General features: G+C 33.0%; 1 protein-coding gene across 1 annotated transcript; it reads left to right on the top strand.

The window, feature by feature from the left end:
* Nucleotides 1–2,538: 2,538 nt before the first annotated feature.
* LOC116189524 lies at nucleotides 2,539–3,247 on the top strand. The gene is made up of 2 exons (XM_031519213.1): nucleotides 2,539–2,842; nucleotides 2,996–3,247. The coding sequence occupies exons 1-2, from the start codon at nucleotides 2,587–2,589 to the stop codon at nucleotides 3,064–3,066; spliced, it is 327 nt and encodes a 108-aa protein (XP_031375073.1). The 5' UTR covers nucleotides 2,539–2,586; the 3' UTR covers nucleotides 3,067–3,247.
* Nucleotides 3,248–12,515: the final 9,268 nt, after the last annotated feature.

Genomic DNA, 12,515 nt, shown 5'->3' with positions numbered 1-12,515 from the left:
ATCCAGAATATTCAGCTTAAGTAGACAATACGGATTTAATTAGTATCCACAATCCTTTGCATCTAACTACGCTTCTAATGGATCCTTTTTGTTAATTAACAAGCACACGCTATAACATAACGCTAATATGTTGTGGATCTTACTGAATATGTCTTTAACATTTTGTAATTCCTCATGAAGTACGAACTTTAGTTTTATTTAGAATACATTGAAAAGATGCGCATAAATTCTATGGATCAACTTAACTTGAAATCTATATCGAAATTAGAAACCACACATTGACAGCCATATATAACTGAAAATTTACAACCCTTACCTTTATAATCACAAGTAACCTCTTGTGGGAAATTATCGATGATAATCTACCAAATATTTGGTATTTAGATCTTCCATCAGTTAATATGGTGTGGATATAAACTACGGCAGAAAATTACCAAGAAAAGGCATGTTATTTTCAAGGGCATGCCGCATATCGAACTTTTTTTTGGTGGGGTATATGGAAACTTAATTTCGGAAATGAAATCAATTACCAAAGGCAACCGGATACCAGAGTTCACACCGAAAAAGAGCAACATGCCTTACATAAACCATTCTTGAAAGCCAATAACATGTAATAATAATAATAAGCTTCGAATCAGATTGTTCTCTAATTTGTCCGTGTCTAATATTAGTGTATGATATGATGGCTTGAAGTCTATCAGTTCTAGCAAATATGTTCAGTCATCAAAGTGAAGGACTATTTTTCATTAATCAATTCCTATCTCCGTCATCTAATATGTTTCTTAATTGTTTGTGATAGATCTTTTACTTGATAGTTGGAAGATCTGTAATTCTACACGCATTTATTTCTGCAGCAATGTAAACAAAACGAAATACTGAAAGATGATAACCGTAGTGAATAATTTCAATGAAGTAGGACGGATGGATCTATTTGTAATCCTGTTCCGGCAGCTCCTGCAAGATAGTTCCTCAAGGAGCACGTTGATTTTCAGATTGTCCACGAGGACAGGGACGGGCCTTGAGGCATCGATTTTCATATATGCCCAGTAATTGACGGGGCAGCCGGACTTTGTGTCTATTCATAGCTTCAATAGGAGGTCATCTTTGACCATTAGCGCCATCTCAATTATATTGGGAAAAACGGTGCTTGATGCCATTGATGATGAGAAAAAGTTTCGGGAAAGCTTGGCAAGAGGTTCAACCAGAGAGTTTGATGGTGGCTTGGGTCAAGGTCCTCTACATATACGTCCCAAACAAAACAATGTACTATTGGTAAGTTAATAGTCAATATACCATATTATGATACAAATTGACGAATGTCGCGGCTGAAAGACGGCGGAGGAGTGGTGTTTTCTGGTCATCGGTGGGAAGAGTAGAGGTTGCCCCGGCGATAAGCCGAAGGAGAGAGCAGGAAAGGATTTAAGGGAAAGATTAATTACGGGCCTTAATTAGGGAAAATGTCATCAGTCCCCATTAATATGAGCCCGACCTCAATTTGAGCCCGATCTTAAAATGAGCCCTGTTCTAATCTAAGCCCGGTCCATATCAGTTAGTAATTTGAGCTCGGTCCATATCATTTGTCCCCTAGTTCTTTTAGCGAATTTATTCAGGGCCAGCCTTTTGATACTAGTACTTAAATTCTTTTTCAGTTATGTACAACGAAGGCCCATAAGTCTAGTATAATGAACTAAAACTTCTAATCACCAATAAAGGGGTATGAGTAATCCCATCACAAGAATCGAACATGTAACTTCTTGATTGAAAGCAAACTGTGGCAACCAAATATATCTCGTGGCCTAAGGCAAAAAACTTAATGTGAGGACTCTAACTTATATGCAATAAAATTAATGGACAATTTTTCTTTCTGTAAAGTCATATAATTTTATTTGAAATCTTATATTTGTCACCTTTTTGAGATGAAAAATTAATAATTAAGTTTTTATTATCAATATCTTTCATTAATTATTTCGATGTGATTCTATTACGTTAATCATTGTCAACGAAAAATAAAATAGACTTCTTCATTTTTCTCCTTGCCCATCAACTAAAAGAATAAGAGGACAGATCATTAAAAAGTCCATAGGAGAAGGGGAAAAAAAAGAATTTAGAGGAGAAGAAATTAGGAATGTCTATTTTGGTAAAAAAAAAGAAAGAGAAAAAGATTACTAAAAAACTAAAATCACTTCAATCAAACATTATAGAGGATGATAAATTTGGAAATAATCAAGAGGATGGGGAAATTTGATTCAACTTAATCTTATGGATGTATAGCTAATTGGGAGAATATGGGAAATAAATAATCTGGGAAGAATCTTTTTAATAATCTTCCATAATTCGACAACAAATATCGTACATAAGTTAGGAAACTAATAAAAATTACACATACACTGTTAAGGCATAAAACTTATATGGTTAATTGTTTTTCTATTTTTGTAAACTGGAACCCAAGATATGATCCTGAAAAGGCGGAGATACTCATTTTCGGTATAAAACCACCTATGATGTTCCTTGTCAAGTCCACGACCAAAAAACAAATCATAAGTTTTGTGATCAGTCGATTCGCTAGGCAAAGGGACGGTTGAAGACATGGAAGGCGTTAGATCAAGGGTGATGATCGCGGTTGTTGTTGCAGTCCTTCTTGCATCCTGCTCGACCTACGTTGATGCGCTGCCACGAAAAAATGCGTGGTTGTGCAAGGTATTCTGCGAAGTTCGTTGTGGCCCCATCCCAAAGGCAGATGAATGTATTCTTGAGTGCATGGATGGTTGCATTAACGACAAGGCATCTCCTCTTAACAACTGCAACTTTGGCTGCGTGATGACTTCTTGCCTTGACAACTCCGGTAAGATAATATACTATATACTCTGTGATTCCTATAGGCTAGAACTTTTAAATGTCAAATACTATATTATTTGATGAGTGCTGTGTATTTAGTTTCAACCTATACAGGTTCATATTTTCATCAATTTATAATTTTTTTTTTGTTCTTTGGCAGATCCCGAGAGTAAGAGAAGCTGTGGAGATTCATGCTCCAAGGGTTGCCAAGAATCTTATGCCCAGCATTAGAATATGATCAGATTACAATCCAAATGTTATCTGGTTATCATATGTCTCTTATTATATGATCAGATTACGTTTGAAATGTTACAAGTAATTATCTATTGTTTATGTCATTAAAAAATCCCCAAAATTATATTGGAATACGAAAAATAAATCCAAGTTCGTCGTTGTCCATCTAGGATGGCCCATAAAGATTACTGGAGCTTGACAGACAGTCAATTTTCTTATTTTTGTAATATTAGTCGGAAATTTTTATTTACTATTTTTTTGGCAATATTTTTATTAAATTGTTGAAATATTTAGTTCAAAATTAATTGAAGATTTAATCTTTCAATATGTGAAAGCAAGAATGGACCCGGTCAGATGATCTCGAAGCGTTGTGCTTCTGAATGGCATTTTCTGAATTTTTTTTTATTTTTTAGAAAAATTTTAAATTTTTTTAAAATAGATAGATGTAGATTTGTTGGACCCTTCTTTATTTCCCTACTTTTTAGCTTTTTAAAAAAAAATTATTTTTATTTTTAAATCTTTTAAAGATATACATAAAAATTTGTGGCATTGGTTATTATTTTCCCGGATTTTTAGGCTTCTCTTTTAAAAAACGAATTTTTTAATTTTTTTAAAAATATATAGATATAGATGTATGGAAGAGGTCATTTTTTTTATTTTTCTAAATTATAGATATTTTATGAGAAAAACTAGATAAAACAAGTCAGATTATATTAATGAAAATTTTTGGATTTTTTGAGTTTTTCTAAAACTAATTTTTAATTTTTTAAATATATAGATTTTAAATTTTTGAAATTGTTCTTTATTTTCTCAATTTTTAAGCTTTCTTTAAAAAATTATTTTTATTTTTAAAATTTATTAAAAGATATAAGTATAGATTTGTAGGACCGATCATCATTTTCTTAGATTTTAAGCTTCTATTAAAAAATGATTTTTTTAATTTTTAACACATTAATATAGATTTATGGGGCTGATCAATTTTTTATCTTTTTTATTTTTCTAAATTATGAATATTTTATGTGAAAATATGGATAAAACAAATCATTTAATTTGTTTTTCAAAAAACGAATTATATCATATTATCATATATATGATGCGTTGTATATTTGCTTTTCAAAAAGCAAATCAGATCATATTTTTTATAGATACAATTATGATGTGTTATTTATAGTATATTTTGTATGACACATCATAAATATCGAAGGTACCACACATAAATTGTGACGAATCCACTTCTGAGAAATCCTGCCACCATTAGAGTTCTTCAATTTTCTGCAAGCATACACGCGAGTTCTTTCTCTTCCACTTCCAAAGAGAGAGATGGGCGATTGTAGGTGGTAGTGGTCCTAATCCCGACCACCACTGCCTAGTCAAGGTCGCCGGTGACCTCGATAAGGGCGATGGTGATCGGAATCGGGGCCACCACCGCCCTCTTCACCGGTAGCCCTTCCCCCTCCCCTCTCTCTCTATCTCTCTAACATTTTGACAGAAAAGTTGAGAAATGAACCGGATTGCAAAATCAAAAATGTTCAGGGGTACCGCTGAAAATAAGGTAAAAGTCGCCACAGCTGAGCGAGTAAGCAAAAGTAAAGCCGAATGATTATCATGGTGTTTGGTTAATTGAAGGGGATTAGAATTGACAGAGAACGGAATTTAAGAGGAATAAAATTAAAATTCTGATTCAAAACTCCGTTTGATTGAGCCTTAAAATTAGCACGGAATGGAATCCGATAAATTATAAAGAGACTAAAATGCATGAATCGTTGCATTAAGGACAAGGCATCGCCTCTTAACAACTGCAACGTTGGCTGCGTGATGACCTCTTGCCTTGACAACTCCGGTAAAATAATATATTATACCAGCCGTTGTGCCTGTGATTCCTAGAGGCTAGAACTTTTAAATGTCATCGACTACAATGAGACTATTAGCATGCGAATTAACCGTCGTAGTTACACCGTTATTTGATGAGTGCTGTGTATTTAGTTTCAACCTATACAGGTTCAGATTTTCATCAATTTATAATATATTTTTTTCTTTGGCAGATCCCAAGAGTAAGAGAAGCTGTGGAGATTCATGCTCCAAGGGTTGCCAAGCATCTTATGCCCGGCATTAGAATATGATCAGATTACAGTCCAAATGTTATCTGCTTATCATTTATCCCTTATTATATGATCAGATTACGTTTGAAATGTAATCTTCTTTCTCGGTTTCATTTATCTCGCCATTTTCTAACCATACATTATTTAATTATTTTATATATATATATATATATGCAAATTTTTAATATACGCTCTCTAATAAGTATGCCAATAAATGTAAATTATTGACCGGTTTTGATTATATATTTTGTAATTCATGTCCATGCATATAGATGAATCGAAATTGAGAATTTTCTTAATAGATTGAAAGCAAGAATATGGTGGACTCAGTCAGATGACCTCGAAGCGTTGTGCTTTTGAATGGCATTTTCTTAATTTTTCTATTCTTTTAGACAACATTTTAAATTTTTTAAAATACATAGATGTAGACTGTTCTTTATTTTCCTATTTTTTGGTTTTTTTAAAAAAATTGTTTTTATTTTTAAAACTTTTAAAGATATACATAAAGATTTTGGGGGATCGGTTGTTATTTTCCTAGATTTTTAAGCTTCTTCTTTTAAAAAACGAATTTTTAATTTTTTTTAAAATATATGAAAATAGATGTATGGAAGAGGTCTTTTTTTTTCTAAATTATAGATATTTTATGAGAAAATCTAGATAAAACAAATCCGATTATATGAATGAATTTTTTGGATTTTTTGAGTTTTTCTAAAACTAATTTTTAGTTTTTAAAATATATACATTTTAAATTTGTGAAATTGTTGTTTATTTTCTCAATTTTTGAGCTTTCTTTAAAAATATTTATTTTTTATTTTTTATTTTTAAAATTTTTAAAAGATATCAATATAGATTTGTAGGGCTGATCATCATTTTCTTAGGTTTTTAAGCTTTTAAAAAACGATTTTTTAAATTCTCTAACACATTAATATAGATTTATGGGACTGATCAATTTTTTCATCTTTTTTATTTTTCTAAATTATAAATATTTTATGTGAAAATATAGATAAAACAAAGCATTTAATTTTTTTTTCAAAAAACGAATTAATCATGTTATCATAGATATGATGTGCTGTATATTTGCTTTTCAAAAAGCATATCAAATCATATTTTTTATAAATGCAGTTATGATGTATTATTTATATTACATTTTGTACGATACGTTATAAATGACGGAGGTACCACACATAAATTGTGACAAATCCACTTCTTATAAATCTTGCCACCATTGGAGTTCTTCAATTTTCTGCAAGCATACACTGGAGTTTATTTTTGTACGTGTATAATTAGACTTCTGAATGTGAGTTCTTCAACTTTTTGCTATTTGTCTCACAAATACACTTTTGTAGCATTTTTTGTTTCTCCAATTTTATGTATGTGTTAGCATAAGAGATGTAATACCGTATGAATCATGACAATATTGAAGACAAAAAAATTACCGTGATTGGAATTTTTCTTTATAATTTTTTATGCATAAGCTTGGCAATATTGAATTTCTTGATATTTCTTTTAAATTCTCTTCTTCTATATATTTTTTCTTTATCTTATTCGTAAAATTAATTAATATGATTATTACTATTAGTGATAGTTAATTACTATATTTTCCTTGTGCAATTGTAAATTACTATTTTCAACAATTCATAACAAAATATTCTACATAATAAAATTAGTAAGGAAAAAGATTACATTTTTATCTTGTACAACGCACCGGTTCCATAACTAGTTTTCTATGAAGCGATAATACGAAAAATTACGTGCAAGGATGACTTTTGACCCCGCACAAAATGTTGGGTATCGAAAATAGAAAGATGTTGCAAGGTGAGATGCTACCTTAGTAATTAAAAGCAGTTATGTCCACGAAAACAGTAAATCACAGTCTGGGCAGACAGTGTATATTGAACTAAACGTTTAGGATATGGAGTGGATATAAACTACAGCAGAAAACCACAAAAAGTCATGTTATTTTCATGCGCATCGAAACTTTATTTTGGAAATGAAATCGATTACAAAACAGCAACATTCCTTACATAGACCATCCTTGAAAGCCGATGACATATAATTAATAATAATAAGCTTCGAATCGAATCATCCTCTAAGTTGTTTGTGCCTGTTAGTTCTACCAAATATATTTAGTAATCAAAGTGAAGGACTATCTCACATAAATCAATTCCTCATCTAATTTGTTTCTTAATTGTTTGTGATAGATTTTACTTGGTACTTGGAAGATCTGCATAAGTCTACACGTATTCATTTCTGCAGCAATGTAAACAAAACGAAATACCGAAAGACGATAACCGTAGAGAATAATTTTTATGAAGTAGGACAGATGGATTTATTAAATGGAGACATTACTGGAGGAATTACATGGAAGGATACAATAGCTGTGTGAAAAAAAAAAGTGTGGAAAGCTGGGTGCAAATCCAATCCTACTCGAGACTATGATGGTGCTTGTTTGGATTTAATTTTAAGTATTAAAAATTAGATGTTAAAATTTTAAGCATTTAATTAAATAAATGCTTAATTCATTAAGCAAAAATTGTTGATAAAGTTAAGTGCTGAAAGTCCAGAGATTTTCTTTCTTTTCACTTTTGACCCTATCTTTTACTATTATTTTATTTTTATCATTTTTCAAAATAATAAAAATTGAAATTATTAAAAAAAAGAGGAGAGAGCAAATCAAGATCTAGGGAAAAGGGCGGTGGTAGCCATCGATTCTGACCACCACCGTCCAAGGGGAGGTCACCGGCAATGTCAAGGAGAGCTGGGCGAAATTGGAGCAGTGGGGGCTCCGTCGTCGTCCCCCACCACAACATAGGAGGTCGCCGACGACCATAAAAGTCGCTAGCGACCTCCTCTGTTGTGGTGGGGGCCGGAGACGGAACCCTCACCGCTCCAATTTCTCCCCTCTCTTTCTCTTCCATTTCCAAAGAGAGAAGTTCGATTGTAGGCGGTGGTGGCCCTGAACCCAATCACCACTGCCTAGTCAGGGTCACCGGTGACCTCAATAAGAGCAATAGTGACAGGGATTAGGGTCACCACTACCCTCTTCGCCGGTAGCCCTTCCCCTTCCCCTCTCTCTCTATCTCTCTAACATTTTGACGGAAAGTTCTAGGGCACCGCTGCAAATAAGGCAAAAGTCGTCCCAGTTGAGCGAGTAAGCAAAAGTAAAGTTGAATGATTAACGTGGCATTTGGTTAATTGAAATGGATTAGAATTGACAGATAATTGAATTTAAGGGGGATAGAATTGAAATTCTGATTCAAAACTTCGTTTGGTTGAGCCTCAGAATTAGTATGGAATGGAATCAAATAAATTATGAAGAGACTAAAATGCCCTCTCTCTTAAAAATAAAAATATTAAAATAAGCAAAAAAGAATGATGACTGTTCATCTTCTTTTTTCGCTGAATACTGTTCATCTTCTTCATCTGCGAAGAAGATGAACAGGTGTAGCAGCCAATCATTTGGCTCCGATGTTCCCATAATTCCGGGGGCCATGAGTCTCGCGAGCACCATGGGTGGGTTCGCCCTGCCCTCACGAACACAGCCCAAGGGTCCAAGCCTTCGGTGTAAATACTTAAATTACTAAAAAAGAAAGAGAGAAAGATTACCAAAATTACTTTAGTAAAAAATTATAGAGGATGATAAATTTGGATTCAACTTAATCTTATGGATATATAGCTAATTAGTAGAATATAGAAAGTAAATAATCTGGGAATAATCTTCCGTAATTAGACAAGAAATATCGTATATAAGTTAGGAAATTAATAAAAATTACATATACACTGTTAAAGCATAAACTTACTTAGTTAATTTTTTTTCGTTTTTGTAAACTGGAATCCAAGATATGATCCTGAAAAGGCAAAAGGAGATACTCATTTTCGGTATACCTATGATGTTCCATGTATTCTTGAGTGCTATCTGCCTTCGGGATGCCGCCACAACGAACTTCGCAGAGTACCTTGCACAACCAGTCGCTCTTTTTTTCCTGCGCATCAACTTACGTCGAGCAGGATGCAAGAAGAACTGCAACAACAACTGCGATCATCACCCTTGATCTAATGCCTTCCATGCCTTCTACCGTCCCTTTGCCTATTGAATCTACTGATCACAAAACTTATGATTTGTTTTTTGGTCGTGGAACGGAAGATCCCCCAGTCTTGTCCATAATTATGACGTTAATTGGGTTAACTCGACATGTCATGAAAAATGGCAAAATTCTCAAGCGACGAGATTGTTACGTGGCACGTCAGAAATTTTTGGAATGAAAGATCTTCCCTTTATTTTCTCTTCCAATATTTCCTTTCGAATTTATGTATTTCTCCAGAGGGACCAAAATTTATGATGCAAATTCATACTACCACATAATTTTTTCGCTCATGGTAATATGACTCCATATTATCGTAATACGGGTCTTCCCATCGTTGGATATGTATAGATCCCGCAACACCATTCAATTCGAATCTCCCCTTTTATTATTTTAATTAGGTGTAGTTGTCCTTTGTTCTGCTATTTGTATCAATTTGTTACATCATACAAAACGTTTTGTACCATTTCGTTACATCTTAATAAAGTTTTGTACCCATTTGTTACATCTTATTAAAGTTTTGTACCAATTTGTTACATCTTAATAAGGTTATGTATCCATTTGTTACATCATACTAAAAGTTTTCAGCCACGTGTCATACGACTTGCCACGTCACGTGCCACGTCAGATATTCTTAACGGCATCGAGCCACGTGTCATAAGGCTTGCCACGTCACGTGCCACGATAGAAATTCTTAACGGCGTCGACAGAAATTGACGGATTGTTCTTGATTGAAACAATTAGATACGTTTTGTATCAAATTGTTACATAAAAAAGATTTTGTACCATCCACGTTACAACTTAAAAGGTTTTGTATCATTCAAGTAATTTTTCCCTTATTATATGATCAAATTACGTTTGAAACGTAATCTTCTTCTCGGTTTCATTCATCTCGCCATTTTCTAACCATACATTATTTAAATATTTATCTTTCTAATCTTATTTATTGTCTTGTTATCAAGTTTATATATATATATATGCAAATTTTTAATATACGCTCTCTAATAAGTATGCCAATAAATGTAAATTATTGACCTGTTTTGATTATATATTTTGTAATTCATGTCCATGCATATTGATGAATCGAAATTGAGAATTTTCTTAATAGATTGAAATTTATTTTTCCAAATTTAATTATTTTAGATAATTATATCTAATTCTTTTACCAAAACAATTACATCGTACTAATTATTTAGTTGCCATCACATCATTGAATCAAAATTTGATTCCATCGACAAGTTTTAATTGTAGTAATTGTTAGGGATGAAATAATAATTATTTTTTTGAATAAGTGCCTTAGATAATATTCTTTCTCTGTCATTTGCTCTTTTAAATAATTATTTAAGATTAATTTTTTTCTACATTTGAAAATTTGATACTTTGTTTTCTTACTAAAAATTATTTCTTATCAAATAGAATGCAATACAGTGACACATGCTCTTACTTGATAGCCAAGAGGTTTCATCTTCGATACTCAATGGGACTACATGTACCCATTTATTAGCTATTTAATTCTATTTTATTGTATTAGTTCCATTGACCTTCTTTGTAACCAAATGAACTTGTGACTCTATGGCCAATCCAGAATATTCAGCTTAAGTAGACTATAAGTAGACTCTATGGCAAATCTGGTCCTATTCGAGAGTATATGTAGCATCATTCCCTCAACCCAACTTGCAAGGGCTCGTTCCCGTTTGTGGCCATTCAGTTGCCGACCCAGCACTTGGTACTTGCTGAATATTTTCTCGCAAAATTTGCAAGTGAAGATAGCCTTCTTCATTTTTGTCCTTGCCCATCAACTAAAAGAATAAGAGGACAGATTATTAAAAAATCCATAGGCAAAAAAAAATAGAGGGAAAGAAAAGAGGAAAGTCTATTTTGGTAAAAAAGAAAGAGAAAAGGAGGACTAAAAAACTAAAATTACTTTAGTCAAATATTATAGAGGATGACAAATTTGGATATAATCAAGAGAATGAGAAATTTTGATTCTGCTTAATCTTATGGATATATAGCTCATTGGGAGAATATAGGAAATAAATAATTGGGAAGAATCTTTTTAATAATCTTCCATAATTGGACAAAAAATATCGTTCATAAGTTTTGAAACTAATAAAAAGTACATATACACTGTTAAGGTACAAAACTTATTTCGTTATTTTTCTTTCTTTTTTTGTAAACTGGAATCCAAGATATGATCCTGAAAAGGCAAAAGGAGATACTCATTTTCGGTATAAAGCTACCTATGATGCTCCTTGACAAGTCCACGACCAAAAAAAAAATCGTAAGTTTTGTGATTCACTAGACAAAGGAACGGTAGTAGACATGGAAGGCATTAGATCAAGGGTGATGATCGCAGTTGTTGTTGCAGTTCTTCTTGCATCCTGCTCGACGTACACCGATGCGCAGCCAAAAAGCACGTGGTTGTGCAAGGTATTTTGCGAAGTTCGTTGTGGCGGAATCCCGACGGCGGGTGAATGTATTCTTGAGTGCATGAATCGTTGCGTTAACGACAAGGCATCGCCTCTTAACAGCTGCAACGTTGGCTGCGTGATGACTTCTTGCCTTGACAACTCCGGTAAATTGTGCCTGTGATTCCTAGAGGCTAGAACTTTTAAATGTCATCGACTACGATGAGACTATTAGCATGCGAATTAACCGTCGTAGTTACACCATTATTTGATGAGTGCCGTGTAATTAGTTTCAACATATACAGGTTCAGATTTTCATCAATTTATAATTATTCATTTTACTATATGTATTTTTTTTTTCCTTTGGCAGATCCCAAGAGTAAGAGAAGCTGTGGAGATTCATGCTCCAAGGGTTGCCAAGCATCTTATGCCCAGCATTAGAATATGATCAGATTACAATCCAATTGCTATCTGCTTATCATTTATCTCTTATTATTTGATCAGACTACGTTTGAAATGTACACCGCTCTGCCTGTGCTGTTCCTCTTTTTGAGCGTAACACCGGGAATAAAATAATAATCTCAATGTTAAGCGAATTTGCTTCTCTCTGTGTATGTCCCTCTCTCCCCTCTATCTCCATCTGAACATGACGCATCTTCAATGGACATTTGAAATCGGAATACGACGTCAAAACAAACATTTCGTTGTTGGTTTCCCATGGATCAATCAATATAAAAACTCCATTCATCAAGTTCATCATTACTGTCAAGAAAGATCACAGATATCTTACAAGTAATTGTCTATTGTTTATGTCATAAAAAAAAACCCCCAAAATTATGTTGGAATACAAAAAATAA

Source organism: Punica granatum, chromosome 8, assembly GCF_007655135.1.
Source record: "Punica granatum isolate Tunisia-2019 chromosome 8, ASM765513v2, whole genome shotgun sequence".
NCBI lineage: Eukaryota > Viridiplantae > Streptophyta > Magnoliopsida > Myrtales > Lythraceae > Punica > Punica granatum.
This window is presented reverse-complemented; position numbering and strand designations above follow the sequence as displayed.

What these genes read in the sequence shown, in the direction of transcription:
- LOC116189524 (XM_031519213.1), top strand. Translation starts at nt 2,587, where the DNA reads ATGGAAGGCGTTAGATCAAGGGTGATGATCGCGGTTGTTGTTGCAGTC. An exon ending in TTCTTGCCTTGACAACTCCG is followed by an intron (nt 2,843 to 2,995) that starts GTAAGATAATAT and finishes GTTCTTTGGCAG; the next exon opens with ATCCCGAGAGTAAGAGAAGC.